The following is a 19,742-nucleotide window of genomic DNA, read 5'->3' on the forward strand; positions in this document are numbered from 1 at the left end:
GGCAGAGGGAGAAGCAGGCTCCATGCAGGGAGCCTGATGTGGGACTCAATCTGGAGACTCCAGGATCATGCTCTGAGCCGAAGGCAGACACTTAACTGCTGAGCCACCCAGGTATCCTGCTATTTTATAGAAATGAATTGGAGGAGGACAGGAGAGGAATCAGGAAAACCAGCTGGAAGGCTGCTAGAATGTTGGAAGGAGGCCAGAATTAAGGTAGAAGCTGTAAGAATGGAGAGAAATGGATGGAAATATTTAAAGAGTGAACTGACAGAGCTGGGTGACCAACTGGATACAGAGGGAAAGGCCAGAAGGATTGGAGGATGATATTCAGATGTCTGTTTTGGGCATCTGGGTGGATGGAGAGCGATCAGAAACAGAATCCAAAGGGACAAGTAGTTTTGGAGTTGGGGAGACAAAAACTGTTTACTCTAGGACTCACTGAACTGAGATGCTTATGGGACATATAAGAGGAGGTGATCAGCAGAGGGTTACATGCTGCACATACAAATCTACTTCACAGAGAGGGCTGAGCTAGAAATCAGTATTTGGTAAGCAACACTGGGTCAGGCGGGAAGTGAGCGAAGTGGAGGCAGATAATGCTGCTCAGGTGAGTGTATAAGACAGCAGGGGCCCTGGGGGGAACTACGAGGAACACCAGCATTTCAGGCACAGGCTGAAAAAAAGAGAGGGAACCTGAATGTAAACTCTGTGAGGCTGGGGTCTTAGGTCTTCTTAGGTCTTCTGTGTCATCGTCGTATCTCCAGCACCCTGAAACCGTGCCTGTACACAGTCAGCACTCACTAACTATTTGTTGATGAATGAGGGAGGGAAGATGGAAGGAAAAGTAGTCAAAAACATATGAGGAAAATCAGGAGGGTTGGAGTCAGGGAAGAGAACATTTCTAGGTGAGGACAACAGAGTCAAAAGCTAAAAGCAAACAAATACATAAACCAGATTATCTGGTGCCCAGTCACAAAAGAAGAAACTCACCAGTTGCTCCTCAGGATTGACTCCTGGTTCACAGAGGGCCAAGGGCCTCTCCTGTTCGTCTTCGGGTAAGGATCCATTGAGCAGTAAGGCCTAAATAACCACAAAAGCAGAAAAAAAACCTGACAGAGTCCAGAGTTGAGCCTGGTGAGCTTATTCCAATTTGAAATCACAACTGAGCTTCCTCTCAAAATCTCCTAATTTCTGGAGAAATTAGGTAATTTCTGGTCCTTAGATACCTCCAATTTTTCATGTTCGGTCTATCAGGAGTTCTTTTTGTCAGGCCCGTGCTTAGGACCCTTTCATCTCTCTGGATGCACCTAAATCCTCTGCTCTGAGGCTCCTTGGCCCCAGTAAATGCTCAAAAACCTAAAACTTTCTGCTCAGAAGTTACATTTCAAACCACAGCTGCTCAAACTAAATTCTACCAACTGGAAAGGGAACTAAAAGCAGTAAGAATTATCCTTTCTTAGAAAAGTTAATTATAATGAATTATTTAAAATACACTTGGGGTGCCTGGCTGGCTCAGACAGTAGAGCATGAGACTACTGATCTCAGGGTTGTATACTGGAGCCCCATGTTAGGTGTACAGATTACTAAAAGGTAAAAAAAAAAAAAAAAAAAAAACACCTTAAAAAATACATTTAAAGCACTAACTTGGGTTTGTTGGATTTTTGTTAGTTTTAATAACTCTCCATTTTCACTCCCTTGGGCAACCTGTATCCTTTTTTTTTTTTTTTTTTTTTTTTTTTTTTACAAAATGCAGTACAGTACTGCAAGTATATTTTCTCTTCCTTATGATCATTTTTTTTTTAATTTTATTTATTTATGATAGTCACACAGAGAGAAAGAGAGAGAGGCAGAGACACAGGCAGAGGGAGAAGCAGGCTCCATGCACCAAGAGCCCGACGTGGGATTCGATCCCGGGTCTCCAGGATCGCGCCCTGGGCCAAAGGCAGGCGCTAAACCTCTGCGCCACCCAGGGATCCCTCTTCCTTATGATCTTAAAATTTTCTATTTTCTAGCTTACTTTAAGAACATGGTATATAATACATATAACAATCAAAATAAGTGTTAATTAACTGTTTATGTTATCAATAAAGCTTATGGTCAATAGTAAGCTATTAATAGTTAAGTTTTAGGGGCGCCAAAAGGTATACACAGATTTTTGACTGTGCAGAGAGAATTGGTGCCCCTAACCCCAATCCCTACCCCAGTTCTTCAAAGATCAACTGTACTCATAATCTGTAATCTTATTCCTAAGAAGGCCCCAAAACTGTATTCTTCAGTACTCAAAAACTTGGAACTGCTCGTGCAGGTAGGTATTATGAGACCTATTGGCTCAGTGAAAGATTTAAGAGTGTGTCCCCAGTTTATATTTCAATTCTGTCTCAATTCAATCCAGGATTACAGAGGTTAACTTCTATTTCTTCCTCTCTCTCTCTCTCTTTTTTTTTTTTAACATTTTATCTATTTATTCATGAGACACACACACACACACACAGAGAGAGGCAGAGACACAGACAGAGGAGAAGCAGGCTCCATGCAGGAAGCCTGATGTAGGACTCGATCTGGGACTCCAGGATCACACCCTGAGCTGAGGGCAGGCACCAAACTGCTGAGCCACCCAGGGATGCTGGTATATAAAAACTGTTTAAAATCCAGCCGCTGGCTGATCTAACAAGCGCTAACTAATAATAAAATATTAGCAAATCAAATGAGTTTGGTTGTCCCATGGAGTGTGACAAGAAGTATAAGAAGACGGGGCCACAGGGAGCTATGGAAGAGCAACCTCACAGAAATACTAACTCTAATGGTAAAGTGTCAGCAGCTCTAACTGAGGCATATACTAATAAATCAGAAATTCTGGATGTGGCTTAGCAGGCAACACGCTCATCACTGAAAGAGTTAAGAAGCCCAGTGGATGCTGTGAGCCCCATTGTATTCTATAATGGAACTGAATTCTCATTGTGATCATGTGGCTATGAATTAAAACAACTGTTTGCAGGGAATATTAGGGTGCTGACTTTCTGCCTGTCAGATCTCTTCTTTTTCTGTCTAATCTGCCATCGGATTTCTTCCAGACTGAAAAATGCAAGGCAAACTGAAAGCCAAAACTGATGGGTATCTATGTTCATATAATGCAAATCATCCTGGGAAAAGACCTGGTTGGGTATAATCCCAAAGTCAGCGCACACACAAAATTCCATTAATTAAACCAGTCCTTAATGGAGTGGCAGATAAGAGATCTCAAAGGCAGACATTAAAAAAAAAAAAAAAAAAAAAACAAAGCAAACGGGGGAAAAATCAACAACTCTCCTTGGGAACATTTAGGCAGTAAACATTCCTGGAGCCCTTCTCAGCTCCTGGGGCATACATTATGCAAACTGTTTCTCCACAGTACCAATCCCCTTTTTTCTTTAGGAACCCTTTGTGTCCTCACCCTGCTGCTGGCTGGCTGGGAGCACGCCCTCCACCGCCAGCCGGCTGCCAGAGCCACTCACATAATGTGGGCTTTGTTTACGTATCCATAAATATTTGACAATTCAGAAGCAGTGCAGCTCCCAGCACAAACAGAAAGGAATATTCCTAGGCAATTTCAGGGTCACCAGCACACTACAAGGGGGCTCTCCCAAACAGGGGCAGACACAAAGAGATGGGAGGATTGGGGTGGGGGGGGGTCATTCAAGGTAGGAACCAAGTCAAGTGGGTCAATCGGCCTCTGGGGTAGAATTGCCCAGCTGGCACGAAGGTATAGAAAAGACTGAAGGGCTTTGTTGCTTAAGGGAAACCTCTGTTACCTGATCGTTATGGCTTGGCGGCCGCTTGCAAATACATCAGGACGGAGCTAAATCCCTTAGCTAGACTCAAATGGAGACCTGCGGGATTACTCTCATGCACTCTTCATGAGAGAATTCCAAGGGAAAAATCCCTGACTGTTCACAGTGCTGTTCTTTGGTGAGGCCCACAGTGCAGGTCAGGGGAGAGACCCACCTACAAGCCAAGAGCTGGAAAAAGGGTTTGGTAGGGGTCCAGAAGGGTCCCAGGCTCGCAGAAATCCCAACAGCTGTGCTGTCAACAAGAGCCCGTAGGCCCATTTAGGAGTAGGCACCCATGAAGGGTTTTCTGCTCTTTGAGGACTACTCCCCCTGTCTGAACTCCCCCATTCAACTCTGACCTCCTGTGAATCAGTACCAGTTTACTTTCAACTGATACTCAAGACTTAAAAATCATCATCAATGGGTGCACCAAGGATAAGCCACACGGGAAAGGGCTACCTGCAATCCAGATATCATTTTTTTTGCTTCCTCCATTTCTTTCTCTAAATGTTCTTGCTGTTCCAACAGCTGTTCTTCCCATGAGGTCTCCAGATAGGTTCCGGGGCTACCTGGTCGCCAGTCTCGGGAAAACGGAGAGTCTGTCTCTTCTACGAAAGGAAAGGAGGGAGTATAGTTCATGTTGAAGAAAAGAGTTTCGAGCAGAAAGCGTCACCGTCCTCTGCCTTTCTCAGGTTGGGGTCACCTGCCTTCTGAACCTGTCCTCCTGGCACAAACAGGACTATCCACCAGGTGGGGCTGTGACACATAAAGAACTGGCTAGGAACTCCGCCTCCCTCCTGTTGGGGAAAGCGATGGAACCTTGAAGAAGTAATAAGATTCCCTCCTTGGGAATCTTGGTATGGGACACATAGACCCTATTCTTAATCCTCTGCAACTGGCATTCCCAAAGCTGCAATCTGCCAGGTACAAAGAGAGGAGCTAACTACCAGTTGCAATGAAAACCAAATTCTTGTCGGTTGCTGCGGAGCTTCAGAGGGGAGCCTTCGAGTTAATATTCCTTTGACCATTCCGTCATACCGAAGCCCCGTCCACATGTGACACCATATGAGTCACACATGAAACAAACTATTGAAAGCACACATGCACAAGCTATTTAATCTTGCTCCTGGTTTTGTTTTATTTTCCGACATTTATGGTCTCTTTGCTCTGGTTTCCTGGTGTCTATTTTATCCCATCTAATTGTGTGCACGGCCATTAAAAACGCATTATGGAATACAGAAGGGTATAAACTCTCTGAGTAAGCGTCTTCATTCAGAAGCGTGAATGTAATAAGTGTAATTCCTCTGGGTTGCTGGGAAGATTGAATGAGGTAACTTATATGCAGGGCTCCATGGTGCCTGACCCGGAGCACTCACTCAGTAAATGCTTTCCCTCCCCAAGGTCCCAGGAGTTTCTGAATCAGTAACGTGACTAACTCTTTGCTGCTCATTCCAGGGCTAGAGGCAAGAATTTAAGTCGTTTTTGTTTTTGAGGGCTTCAGTTTCATTACAGCCCTTAGAGATGAATAGAACTATCGAAATCACATGCTTTTGCTTCTTTTATGCTTCCCTGTATGTTTATGTAAGAAGAAGGAGAGTAACTGAGAGAGAAGAAGGAGAAGTTTAAACAAAGGGAACCCTTTGTGGTCCTTTCTATAGCCCTCACACCAAAAGCCTGATTAAAAAACAAAAAAACAAAAAAACAAACAACAACAACAAAAAACAAACCCACACAAAAGCCTGATGTAGACCTGCTCTTTATATTTTCACAGGCACCTCAACTCATACTGATCTATTCCTGGTTCAAATTTAAGTCAAGAACTTACTGAAATTATTTCTATAACATAGGAATAATAAAAACAGTTTAGTTGAGTAAGACTTTTGGATCGCCCCAAAGTCACTTCCTAATTCACAGACAGCCAGCAGAGGAACAGCCTGTCTACGCTGCTGTAAGATTTCTGACAGCTATGATATCATAAGTGACATTCTGCAAGAAGATAACCACATTCATTGGCTCAAAGGCATCAGAGCCCCCTAGAGCTGACCCTGCATGCACAGGCCGCAGAGAGGGAGAGAAGGCCAGGGAATTTATAGGTAGACAGTCAGGACCCCCAAACATTTCAAGACAAGGGCTATTCCCTGAGCCAACCCAGGCACACTGACAGTACCTGTTCTGTTCTCTATTCCGTCAGAGGGAATAATCACGAAATCTGCCTTCTCCTCTGACTGGGTTATAATGGATTCGCTCTTGGCACTGTGGATAGGACTGGGTGAAGTCAGGCTGTGATAGAAGGAAAAGTAAGAGAACAATTAGTATGAACAGTTATTTATTTTTTTAAAAGATCTTATTTATTTATTTGACAAAGAGAGAGAGAACCAGAGAGCACAAGTGGCGGGAACAGCAGAGGGAGCAAGAGAAGCAGGCTCCCTGCTGAGCAGGGCGACTGATTCGATTCGGGGCTCGATCCCAGGACCCTGAGATCATAATCTGAGCCAAAGGCAGACGCTTAATGACCGAGCCTCCAGGTGTCCCTGTGAACTGCTGGTTAGAAGCCAACTGTCATAATTTAACCCAGAAACATGTTTTTTTATTAACCCTACTGCCCAACACAGTCCCCAGTCCACGGTATGAACGAACATTTGTTGAATGAGTACAGGATGAATTACTGAATGAATGAATGAATGAATGTTAAAGGAATGAATGACCCAGTCCTAGGACGTTTTTTCCACAGCAAGGCTGCCTGGAAGCCTAATTCGCAAGGAAGAGATTTACCAGAAGGATGGGTAATCTAGCATCTTAAAGAACTCCAAGTTTTGTTTTGTTTGCGCTTTTTTTTTTTTTTTTAACTTACCACCACAACCTGCACCACCACCTGTACCATCACTATCCCTGGGCCCAGATTCAAAGACAGAAAGATATAGTGTGTGTCTTAGCAGCTTTGGGAGCTGGAAGAAAAATCCACTTCCAATCTACTGAAACTCACAGACACAAGCATCACCAGCAGAGTAACACGGCAGATCAGCTCTAGGCTGGTCTCAAGAGAAAGGACAATGCTGAGGTGATTCACGGTGAGGAACTGCTAGTGTGTGGACAGTGCTGGACTGGGCAAAAGGGCAGGGATATATCAACAAGGATAGTACGTGACTAGGAAAAGGGGACTCAGAAGGAAATGGGGAAAGATCTGCTAAGGAAAGGGAAAGGTTTACCTGGTTGTACCATCAAAGAGTTATTTAGATCCCTGCTTATACTATTTGCAAACTATCACCACAAACCTCCCAATGATTCTTAGGTTCTCATACAACTATTAGCCTTGGAGGGAACTGCTGTGATTATCAGGGAAGATGTCTTTTAAAGCTGCAGAACAACAGCAAATCTTCGGACAAGATGGGAATGTGAGGCTGGATTTTCCATCTGACAGGGAGAAGGAATCTGAGGAGCCTTTTTTTCTCTGCACTGCCGCACCTTGAGAATATCAGCTCTGAAACAATCTCAGGGACCCTAGGGTCTCTGGGCCCAGCCCCCTCTCAGGAATTCTTTCCAAATCCATCACCCAGACAACAGTGAAAGTGTCTAGGATGCACTGACCCAGTTAATGTGCCCCTGAAGTCTCCCAGGCTAATCCTCACAGCCACGATCAGGAGTTAACATTTTGTCTTCCTAGAGACCAAGAAAAACAAGAGCTGAGCACAAGTGGTTGTAGTCAGAGATTTCAAAACCTTGAAAGCCGCCTGAGGACTAGTGTCTCATGCTCCTGGTTGTCCCAAGTTTTAGGGCTTTGGTGGGAATGACCTCAACCAGTGATACATCCTCATCCTTATCAGAACCTCAGAAAAAAATACAAAGTTTTTTGCTTCTTGAAATGAAGGAAAATTGCTTTACCCTATGTAAAGATCTATCACCCCAGCAGGAGGTGGGGGGTTGTTATAGAGAGGTGGCAAGAAGTGGTATTTAGAAAAGGTCATTGCTTATCCATCTTTCACCACCTGGGCAATCTGGCTTCCAGGCCAACATGAACTAACTGCTGGAAAAGCATTAGCGTCAGGGCTCTCTGTCACCATAAGGAGAATAGATTTATGACCATTTAGGCCTCCACATTCAGATTCCAACAGAAATGGGGATCCACTTGCAGACAGAGGCCCCTATCAGCTGCTCTTCTTTGAGAAATGATAAAACGACACTTCCTTAGCTGACGAGGTGCTATGGTTGACACGTTCCACTGCCTGCATTTGGCTGGACCACAGTGGGGATGTGTGAGACACAGGGGGGTGAGGGTGGGAAGAGGAGTGTGAACCTGGGATGCTGGAGAACTGCTCGCCTAAAAGCAGAGACGCATGCTCAGCTCCACCTTCTTCCTCTTAAGTGAGTTGTCTCCCATATAAGGGCAGAAGGAGGCGGATGTCTGCACATCCAACCCCACTGGGGGAGTGGCAGAGCAGCCAAAGGAAAACAACATTTTTCTTTCTTGAATTTGAGGCTGCCAGTATGTGAGGCCACAGGGAGGTAAGACCATGAAACTAGGTGGCCAAGTCACAAGATAAAGGACCTGTGGGAGAAAAATCCTGAGGCACATGTCAGAGCAGCAATCTTGCTGCATCCCCAAGAACCTTATACCAGTGAGGATGGTGAATTCGATCATGTACTTCAGGTCACAGAAGAGTACTTTAATGCTAATTAATTATGTGATTTAGGCTCCCCGAAGAACTCAAAACCCCTATTCTGCAAACAAGTAATACCCCGCTTGCCATCATAATCCCCTCAAATCAGGGAATTGATTACAAAAACAGTGTGACTGCTACATTTCTTAATTCCCACAGGTCCAACATCTCCCCAATCTTAGCATCAGACAAACGATGCCCCAGCAAAGTCCAAATGACAGGAAAATCAATTCTTAATAAATGGGTAATGGGTAACGCGAAAGAGTCCCGCGTCCGCCGGCCGTGCCCTCCCGCAGCGGAGCCAGGACGGGGTGAAGGGCCCCTCCTCCCTCCCCGCTGCGGGCGAGGCTCCCAAACCCTCCGCGTTGGGCGGCGGTCTCCCGGGGCAGCAGCCCGTCCTCCCGGTGCCGCGCCCCCCGCCAACCCGGTCTGGCCCCGGCCAGCAGCATCCCCGGCCCCCGCGGCTCCCGCCCGGCCCCCGCCCCCATCCCCATCCCCATCCCCCCCGGCCGAGGCGGCTCCTGCTCACCATTTGACTTGCGTCCCTCCCATGGTCCCCGTCCTGGCTCCGGCTTCAGCGAGCCTGTTTCCCCGGGCGAGGCGGGCGGCGGGGGGTCACGGGCATGTCTCCCCGCGCGGGGGCCCCCAGAAGCACTGCCCCGCAGGCCGCCTACCGGAGCCGCCGGCCGCGCCCGCGGAGCCGAGTCGGAAGCGCGGCGAGGCGGGCGGCGAGGCGGGCGGCGAGGCCCCGCGGACCGGGATGCTCCCGGGTGTGAGGCGCGCGGTCCCGGCCGCTCACACGCTGCCGCAGCCCGGCCCGCACGGAAGCCGCCTCCCCTCGCCCGCGGCGGGGCCCCGGCAGCGGCATCGCGGCGGCCGCGCGGCTCCGGCCGTGCCCCCGGGCGCGGGCATCTCACCCCATCGCCGGCCCCCGGCCGCGCCGCCCGTGGCTCCGGCTGCGCGCGGGCACCCCCTGCCCCTGCCCCTGCCCCTGCCCCTGCCCCGGCCCCGGCCCCGGCCCCGGCCCCGGCCCCGGCCCCGGCCCCGGCCCCGGCTCCGCGCCGCCTCCGCCCCGCCCCTCTCCGCCCCCGCTCCCAGGCTGGCGGCGCGCGGGCCGCGCGGGGCTCCGACCCGGACCGGGGGGTGGGGTGGGGTGGGGTGGGGGTGGGGTGGGGGTGGGGCGGGGGCGGGGCCCGGGCGCCGGGAGGAGCGGGCACCCCGGGCCGCAGACGCCCTCTCCGCGCCGCCGACCCCTCCCTGCCTCGCGGCCCCGAGGTCGCCCTCGCCGGGGTGGAGACAGCGCCGCCAAGCCCACCTCCTCCCGCCGTCCCCCAGGCCTTGCGAGCCTTCTGGTTTCCCAGCCGGGGACCACTCTGCGTGCACGCGAGGTCTGCCGAGCAACAGGCGGCCAGGGCCCCGCCCGGGGGTCTCCAGGCGCAGGGGAGCCACGCCCGGTTCACACTCACACGGCGGTCTCCCGGCCTTCCTGGGTCACTGAGCCACGAGGTGGCCTCTCCCCCACCCCCCTTCCCGAGGAAGGCGGGGACGGGCAGAATGTTCCAGAGCCTGCTGGGTCCCGGTGCTCACTGAGGAAAACTCAGGGTGCTGACCCAGCATCCCAAAGAGGTGAGTGAGAGGTCAGCTTAGAAGAAAATGGCAAAAATCAGCAAGGGAATGCGAATTACTACTTGACCCCTCTCCCAGGAAATCTGTCACTGCCTGCCCACTGCAGCCCGAGTTCCAGTGGGTCCCTAATTCACAGTGTCAAAGCTCCTGCCCTAGTCTGAGTTCTCCTGCCAGAAAGCAAGGAAGCAGGTGTTCTCAGGCAGAAATCCAGACTCTCCTTTCTGGCTCGCTCTGGCTCTCTCTCTCTCACTCTCTCTGACTCTCTGACACACACTCTCTCTCTCTGGCTCTCTCTCTAACTCTAACTGGCACAAAGGAGTGAAAGGCCTGTAGCCATACAGGAAGCAATACATCTCCTTATACAATGGAACGGCCTTTGATTCTGTACCAAATGATAGTCTAAGCAGCAAGCAAGGGAGAAACGCTTTAGATTCTCATACTAGCACACCTACTGCTTAATGGGTACAGGGTTTCCTTTTGGGGTGATGAAAATGCCCTTGATATGGATAGAAGTAATGTCACACAACATGAGGAAGATACTCAATGCCACTGAATGGTACACTTTAAAATGATGAATGGCTAATTTTATGCTATGTGAACTTTATAAATAAAAAAGCAATCTACTAAACATAAAAATTAAAGTTGAGCAAGGTTATCGGTCTATTAAAATGCTGGGAAGAATTCCATATGACTGCAATGAATTAAGAAACAGTCTATCAATCTCAGATGGAATTTTATATGGAAAAAACACAGGAGGAAAGAAAACAAATGCACCTAAGATACATACAAGACAAAGAACAACTAGGCTTAACTAGAACAGACTAAGCTGGGTTGAGGTAGGAAAGAAAAGGTCATAAGAGCATAAATTAAATATGATTCAGCAATGAAATGAAGTTAGTAAATAAGCTAACATGATCTGGGGATATATTTTTAGGAGCATGATTTATATGAGCCAGGAAAGTAGTCTTTTCCTGCCACTACACTTGGCATTGATCAGGCTTTTATTAGAGCACTGTGTCCTATTTGGGTCTTTGCACTTGGCTCAAAGAGCTAGAGATGGCCTTTCTGCTAGGGTCCCAAACATCTTACCCCACTCACAGGCATACTAGTCTGCCACAGTTCCTAGCCCTATAAATGAAAGTTGGAAATGTTCTAATGCTCTCAGACAGCTCTGCTCAGTTTTTTTTCTCTTGTTACAAGCTTGATACAGCCTTCTGGGGCCAGGCGCAGAGACAGTACCATGGAACTGGCTGTCGGAATTGGTGGCTGCCCTAAGGCGCAGATATCCGAGCCAGGGCCTGGGCCCTAACAGCTCCTACTCACGCCCCCATGTGGACAGAGCTGAGCAGTGATGCTCAGGCTCAGCACAAAGCTTCCCTGTGTGGGAAACACCCCACCCTCCCTACCTTCCTGCCAGCAAGAAACCGCAAAGCAGTGCTGAAGACTACCCCTTTAAAGTTAACAGAAACCGAGTGAAAGAGAAATGAGTTAGGAGCCTTACTGCCTGTTGTGTTGCTCCTTGAAGCTCAAAACTCGGAGACTTCCCAAGAGTTCAACTTTTAAGCAAGACGTTAGAGCTACAGGGCTGACACCACAGTTACCTGGAGCAGCTGGACTCAGACGGGGACCTCTGCTGCCCTTCATACTGCTGTACCAGGGCGCGCACACTCCAGTAGGGATTCTCAATCTCCTCATCCATGCTGTTGTTCCTAAAGGCGGAGGGCACCAGCAAAGGAGAGGGTGTCAGTCCTCAGTTCAGGTCAACTCAATAAGAAAAGACCGATGGCCACTCTGAGAGCACTAAGGGAAGAAAGAGGAGTAAGGCCAAGCCCCTGCCTTAGAGACACCTGACACCCAGTACGGAAGACAGACATAAAACAACTAATTTCACCAATCTCTGCAACACCTAGGGTCCTGCTCTCTCCCAGCAAACATACAATCCCCACAAAGTTTCCTGCTGTGAGTCTTCAGGACAAGTTGGCTTTAGGATATGTTCTAGAGAGAGACTCCCCCAGATGACTTGGAACATTGCTCCCACATATCTCCCAGTGAAGAAAACCCACTGTGCCAAAGGCATATATTTAAATCCTGGGCACCAGAACAAAAAAATTACAAATATGATTCCTTTACTTTCCACTAACTGCAAAGTAAACATCTCTCTTAAAAGGGCTTTTCTCATTTGGAGTATCCTCTCTGACCTATACTTTATGCTTTTTTCTGCAGCGCAGGGCTCTTGAGATGATACACATCCATCTATCGCACGGTATCATTCACCATGAGAGATCAGAGAGAGGAACAAGTTCCCATCCCCAGATTTCTGCCCTTACCTCTGTCTGTATCGAAAGACATCCCGTCCTGACCGTGACATGTCATGACACACATCAGCCAGAGCGGCAGCTGCTCCCTGGGCCACAGCAGTGGCACAGTGTGGTTGGTGACTCTGCAGAGGGGCTCTGGAGTCCCGTCCTTGGTTCACTGTCCTGCTGGAGCCAGGTTTGAAATGAGCTGCTAAGGCAAGGACCAGCCTCATGATAGACTTCAGGTTTCCTTCCACAATATCTGAGAGACAGAACAGACCCAGAGGTCCTAAGAGGGAGGTACAGGGTTCATTCATTTAACACATATTTGCTAGTGATACTGGTCTCTTCGTCCTCACAAAGCCATGTTCAATAGGAAGACAGAACATGTTAAAGCAATTATAATAAAGTATGGTGATGTGTAATGTTAGAAGTACAGGATTCTCCGGGAGCACAAAGTTAGGTCATCTTGTCCAGTCTAGAGGGCTCAAGTAGATTCCTAGGGGAAGTAGACTTAAAACTGAGACTTGACTGACAAATAGTGGTTCATCAAGTGAAGGAGGAGAAGGAAAGAATATTCCAAGAAGAGGGAACAGCAGGTGTGATGGTCTAGAAGTGAGAGAGAGCACGACATGTGAGAGCCGTGCTGTCCAGTATGGGAGCCACGAGCCACATGAGGCTTCTGAGCACTAAAAGGGTATAGTCTGAATTGAAATGTGCTAGAAGAACAGTACTTAGCACCAAAAAAAAAGTCAGATTGAAACATATCTCATTAGACTTAGTATAAAAAGTAGAATGCACAACATCTCATTATTAGCTTTTACATGGATCACATACTCCACTGATGATATTTTGGATATACTTGGTTAAATAAAATGCGTTATTAAAATTAGTTTCTCTCATTTCCCTTTTTTGGTAAATGTAGCTATTAGAAACTTTTAAGTTATATCTATGAGACTCGCATTATATTTCTGTAGCATGGCTCTGTCACAGAGCCATTGAAAAACGCACAGCACAGCTAGGGCTCAGAGTGCAGGGGGAGAAGGTGAAGGGCAAGGCCACAGGCAGTGAAGTCAGAGGTCAAGTCAGAAAGGCCATGGCAAGCCACAGGAAGGACTCTGGATTTCCCCCTAAGGACCTGCAGGCACAGAGCAGTGGCATGAACTCATGTGTTCCCAGAAAGATCATTATGGCTGCCGTGTGGAGAGCAGAGGGGGATGGACAAAACTCCCCCTAATTAGCTGGGAAACTAATTAGGAAGCTGTTGCACTTCTCCAGGTAAACGACAATGATGTCCTCCACTGCAGTATTCCCTCAAAATAGCTAAGTTTAATGGGCCAGATCCCCAAGCCCACCCCTCAGGGGGACCAGAGCAGCGATATTATGGCACTCTAAATTTTGCCCTAGAAAAAAAAGAAGAATGCACGCAAAAAGCAATATGATAGGTCTGGTGAAAGTTAAACTAAGGAATGGGTGAAATTCTATCTTTTTAGTGTCATGGCATTGCAAATATGCTTGATACTTTCTACAGGGCATTCTCAGTGGTACATACAGTATCTGCCCCACCTGAATGATCCCAACACAGAGAACACCAATAATCCAACATGGAAGGAAAGCTCCCTCCCACCCCCATTCTTATCAGAGCCACAAGCAATCAGACCCAGAAACTGAAACTGAAATAGAACCAGATCTACAATCATTTTTAGAGAAACAGTGGGAAGGCCAGAGAGCCTGGGGCTCTGTGAAGACACCTGAACAATGGCTTCCTTGTAGCTGGGTTCATTATGGAAGAGAAGTGTTCTCTTCTGGCCATGCAGTTACAACAGAGGGGATGTTCAGAGGCCCCAGAGCCCCTTTCATCTTGCCTGAAATATTCCGTGATATCCAAAAAAAAAAAAGCTATAAAATATTTTTCTTCTAGAAAACTGGATGGAAAAAATATAGCTATTATGATTTGAAATAATGCTTGGGCATGAAACCGAAGGAACTTGAAAAACATAATCTATCTTCATTTTTGATTACTTAAATGAGATATTCTAAGGTTAATATCCCAATCTTGTCATTTCTACTCTATTAATTTTCATACATACACTCAACCAAACTTTTATTCAATAGAGAATGTCTATCTCCACCCAGATTTTCAATGATCACCCTGTCCCAAGAGGGTAACTCTCTTTATGGAAAAATGATATGAGACCATGGGCCTAATCCTATTGCAGTCTCCTCAGAACCGTTGGCTATACAATGGATGGTTCTTCCGAGCCTCATAATCCCTGGGTAAAGCTGAGTATACTCATCCCCCAAAGACATGACGAAGCACTGACCTTTAGCTGAAGTCTGGTGCATTCGAATCTTTTTAGAGGCCACAAACTGTAGCACTTTCTCCACATTATTCTTCATTTCCTGTTGGTTACTGGGACTCAGCTGTACCCCATTCAGTTTTTCTCCTGCTGTTAAAAGAGAGAAAACATAAAAGATATAGGGAGGAACACTATCAAAGTTTCATAATAGCCAGATACCAAGAAAGGGAATATTTGATGTAAATGAGAAGATTATATATAATTATGCAAGTGAGTTAAGCCTTGGTGCCTGTAATTTGGATGGGGAATAAGAAAGTAAAAGCCTTTTGGAGGGTCTTAAAATTTTCAAAGCTAAATCCAGGAGGCTGTGAAGTGACTGTGTGTGCACTTATTCACTCAGCAAATACTCATTGAGCACCCGCTGTGTCCCAAGCACTGTTCTGGGCACCAGTGAAACAGCAATGAACAAGATGGACAAAGTCCCTCCCACTGCAGAGGTCATATCTCTAGGGATGACAAATGACCGAGCTAACCAGTACATGTGTAATATAATTTCAGGTGGTGAAAAGGGCTATGAGGAAAAACAAATGGGAGTAGAATCATGGCCTCCCTGATATTGTATTTGGGCAGAGACTTGAATCAAATAAGAGATGTTAAGATTTGAGGAGGAAGCATCCCAGCCTGAGGAATCACAGGTACAAATGCCAGGGTAGAAATGAGTTCAGCTTATCCAAGCCCAATGTGGCTGGAGTGGAGAGAGAGGAGGGAGCCAAGTCCTAGAAGAAGGTAGGCAGGTAAGCAGAGCCAGGATATTTAAGGGTCTATGGACCAGAGTAAAGAGCTGGAATTTTATTGAGTGTAACGTGAAGCCAAAGGAGAGTCTGAGGCAAGGGACTTACAGGATCTGTGTTTTTAGAAGTTGACTATATGTGGACTCAGCTTATATAGAGAGGAAACAGGGAGATTAGTTAGAAAATCAAACTAGCCAAAGTAAGGGATAATGATGGTTCTGGGCTTGACTGGAAAAGGCTGACAGGTGAGAAGTCAGATGTTGGGTGAAACTTTAACATAGAGTAGATAGCACAAGGGAAGGGTATAATATATGATATGAAGAAAAGAGAATAATGAAGGACAGCTTCCAAGCGTTCTGTGTTAATGGCTGGGTGAATGGTACCGTCATGTGTTACTTCAGTGAAGAAACTGGAGGACACAGGAATTGGGAGGCAGAAGGTTACCCAAAGCTCTGCTGCACTTTAGACATCCGGGTGGCATGTTGAGCACAAAGTTGATATTTATGTCTCAAACTCAAAGACAAGTTTAGGGCTAATGATATAGATATGGGAGGAGATCACTTGGGGACAGAGACACACGAGGGTTACAGACTTAATGTAGAGGACCTCAACATTTAGAGGTCAGAAAGGAGAAAAGCCAGGGGTGCTGGGGTGGCTCAGCTGGTTGGGTGTCTGCCTTCAGCTTGGATCATGACCCCAGGTCCCAGGACCAAGTGCCAAATCAGGCTTCCTGCTCCACAGGGAACCTGCTTCTCCTTCTGCCTGCTTCTCCCCCTGCTTGTGCTCTCTCTCTCTTTTTCAAATAAATAAATAAAATCTTTAAAAAAAAAAAAAAGGAGAAAAGCCAGCAGCACAAACAGGGGGAGCCAGTGAAGAAGGAGGGTCCTGGAAGCCAAGTAATGAGAGTGTCTGAAGGAGGAAGGACAAACTGTGTCAAGTTCTGCTAAACTGAATAAAATGGAGACTGAGGCCGAGCCACTGGATTTGAAAAGGCAAAGGTTGTGACCTTGATGCAAGCAGTTTCAGTGGAATAGTGGGATCAAAAGCCCAATGATGAGGACATGTTAAAGAAAGACTGAGGAATAAGATAGTGAATTCAGTGAATTTTTCCATATAGCAAAGTCACAATAAAATCCAGCATTTAAGAATGTGGGTTTTGGGAAACCAAGAATACATATTCATATTGCTTGTAGATGCACAGAACATCTGAAAAGAAATGCAAGAAACTGCTAACACTGGTCCCTTCCAGAAAGAACACGTCACTGGTGCGGGTGGAAAAAAGGCTTTTACATACTTTTGTGACTTCTGCATTTTCTATCTGACTATATTTTCAAGTATAATTGATTCAAATCAGTGAAAACTAAGGTTTAAAATGAACTTTGGGGGATGCCTGGGTAGCTCAATGGTTGAGTGTCTGTCTTTGGTTTGGATTGTGATCCTGGGGTCCTGGGATCAAGTCCCACATCAGGTTCCCCTAAAGGAGCCTGCTTGTCCTTCTGCCTATGTCTCTGCCTCTCTCTGTATCTCTCATGAATAAATAAATAAAACCTTTTAAACATAAATAAATAAAAATAAATGAACATTGGAATTAAAGCAGGTCTAGCTTTGTGCCTCTGCTTTGCTACATACAGTTACGTAGCCTTGGAAAGTCGAACCCCTAGGACTAGAATGGGTGCCTCCATCCACCCATGTGCTCCTCTTTGTCCTTTCCCCATCAGAGTCCTAAGTACAAGAATGGAATTGACTTCACTTTCCAGTCTTTCCAACTAGATAGGAATACTCCTGAGAGGATAGACTATGCTCATAATCACATTCCCGGAGCATAATACAGTGCCTGCACACAGAATTTGTTCAGTCATAAATAAATGAATTAACATTGGTCGAGTAAGTTAAACCTTCTACACTTCCATTTCCACATATTACAAAGAAGCAGCAAACTGGTCTGAAGGGCACATGGAGGATAAAGAAGGCATGTTCTGGCTTATGCTGGCATCAGAGTCCAGGGTCAACTGACCAACAATCTCGATGAGATATGCCAGGATCACCCCATCCCGAAGATCCTGTCGCAGGTCCTGCACCGGCTTCACCGCTGGCCTCTTCTTGAGCTGTGCATTCACCCAGGCCACGTACGCCTGTAGCTGTTGCTGGAAAATCAAAGGTGGAAATAAGACAGAGGTTGCATATTATTCTTATCCTTTGCCCCACACCTTCTAGGGCAGCATTTGAGAATGGGCTGTGGTGGGAAATCTACATCCAGAGGGAGGAGGAGGTTTCAAGGGAATAAAGAAGAAAGATAATCAGAAATGGAATGTGTTCTAAAAATCTCTAGTTTTATGCTAGTCATCAGGGAAAGCTAACCACTGACTTGGTGGCAATGTAGACACAGATAAGCAGATGAGTGTCTCAAGGACTATGGACTCCTGCTTTGCCTGTGTTTTCTCTGTTGACCAGGGATGAGAACCAGCCAAGAAACGCAGCCAGTTTTCAGGTATAATCACTGCCGCCAGCAACCCACTGTGCTTCCCAGGAACAATCACTCATGGTCTACAATGCACAAGGGACAGTGATACTCAGAAGGCAGGTATTGGGGAACCAGGAATAAACAGCAAAACTGCTCAGAACCACCTCTGCCATCACTACATTCTTCACAATGAGACTTAAGTGCAATCATCTCAGAGTCAATGCAAGATTTATTCTCCTGAGTCCATAATCCTGGGATTGCTACACAGTTAGTGATAATCTGTGCTTTATACTGCCAAAGAGGATCCAGTTGCCTAAAACCTGCACAAAGAAGGAAAAGAAAGGATTTGGTAAGCAGTGCCCTCAAGACATGGGCAGGCGGAAGGGAGAACTTTCACTTATTGTGAGACTAAGCTAGACAGTATCATCAGAAGTCTGATGGGCCCAGAGAGGGACATATAACTCATCCCAGCCCTTGGATAATCTTATGTCTTCCATGTTGTGCCTTACACAAAGCTTGCATTCAGGTGTTTATTCTGATTATGCATTTGTTCTGAAGAAGGGCACTAAATATCAAAATGGCACATGAATAATGGCCCAGAAGCAGCAGCAAGTCTGTTGGGTTTCTGCCGAAGCCCAAGACCCTGAATCCTAAAAATCAGGCTCAGAGGCTAACAGTATTAAGTTACAATCTGGTTAAAGAACAGTTGATTTCTAAGCCACAAATACTCTGTCAATGAAATGATGCTGGAAATTACTCACTGGCTGCTCCCTGAGCTTAAATTAAATCTTCATTATTTTCTCTGTGTCGATTTGTGGGAATAAATGAAGTCTCTGTAAGACAGTACTAAGGGAATAATCTATCAGCTGCTGGCAAACTGCAGAAGTGCAGCATCAGCAAGGTAGTGGGAGGAAGAACTTAATACATACGTGAACTATACACTATTTTTGGTGTTTGATGTATGTTTTATTGTGTTGATGAGTGTACCTGAAACAGGACCTGCCACACAGTTGATGTCATTATTATTTTCATCATTATTATCATGTAATTAATTATCACAAAAGCATTGAAGGGTCAGTATCCTCTCCATTCTATGGATGAAGTTCAGAGAAGTTATAGAACTTCCCCAATGTCCCCAGCTAGGATGTGACACAGTAAACGTGGTCCAAGCATTGACGAAGGGCTTTGTGCTAACCAACTCACTCCACAGAATAGGGGTGGCTGCACCTCTGCCTGATATGGGCCAGACTCCTGCCCAAGCTCTGCTCCTTTTTTTCCTACTCCTCAGCCACAGCACCCTGGGAGGCAGACCAGTCAGGCACAGGGCGCCTCCATAGTAAACCATGCTGCTCTGGGGAAAAGGAGTTAAGACCAAAAAAGGCATTTAGGGTAACAGCTGGGATCTGACTACCTGGCCAACATATAAACTTCTAACTAAAAGAATATCCAATAGAAAAAGGACAGTCTCTTCAACAAATGGGTGTTGGGAAAATTGGACAGCACCATGCAGAAGAATAAAACTGGACCATTTTCTTACACCATACAAAAATAAATTCAAAATGGATGAAAGACCTAAATGTGAGGCAGGAATCCATCAAAATCCTCGAGGAGAACATAGGCAGCAACCTCTTCGACCTTGGCCACGGCAACTTCTTGCTAAATACATCTCCAAAACCATGAGAAACAAAAGCAAAAATGAACTACTGGGACTTCATCAAGATAAAAAGCTTTTATACAGCAAAGGGAACGGTCAATAAAACTAAAAGGCAACCTAGGGAATGGAAGAAGATATTTGCAAATTACATA

At 46.4% G+C, this 19,742-nt stretch overlaps 1 protein-coding gene across 9 annotated transcripts in view; it reads right to left on the reverse strand.

The window, feature by feature from the left end:
• DIXDC1 (DIX domain containing 1) overlaps positions 1–19,742 on the reverse strand; it is a 70,874-nt gene that overhangs the window by 21,248 nt on the left and 29,884 nt on the right. For 6 of the 9 annotated variants that reach the window (XM_026006827.2, XM_026006824.2, XM_072729814.1 and 3 more), the window contains 7 exons: positions 17,490–17,619; positions 14,709–14,834; positions 12,415–12,646; positions 11,689–11,796; positions 5,974–6,086; positions 4,266–4,414; positions 991–1,080 (listed from right to left, as the gene is read on the reverse strand). In XM_026006827.2, coding sequence (XP_025862612.1) covers positions 991–1,080; positions 4,266–4,414; positions 5,974–6,086; positions 11,689–11,796; positions 12,415–12,646; positions 14,709–14,834; positions 17,490–17,619 — 948 coding nt within the window. Of the gene's footprint in view, positions 1–990; positions 1,081–4,265; positions 4,415–5,973; positions 6,087–8,990; positions 9,315–11,684; positions 11,797–12,414; positions 12,647–14,708; positions 14,835–17,489; positions 17,620–19,742 lie in introns of those variants that run through there. The other 3 variants (XM_072729815.1, XM_072729816.1, XM_072729817.1) reach the window with 3 other exon arrangements.

Source organism: Vulpes vulpes, chromosome 12 (genome assembly GCF_048418805.1).
Source record: "Vulpes vulpes isolate BD-2025 chromosome 12, VulVul3, whole genome shotgun sequence".
Taxonomy (NCBI): Eukaryota; Metazoa; Chordata; class Mammalia; order Carnivora; family Canidae; genus Vulpes; species Vulpes vulpes.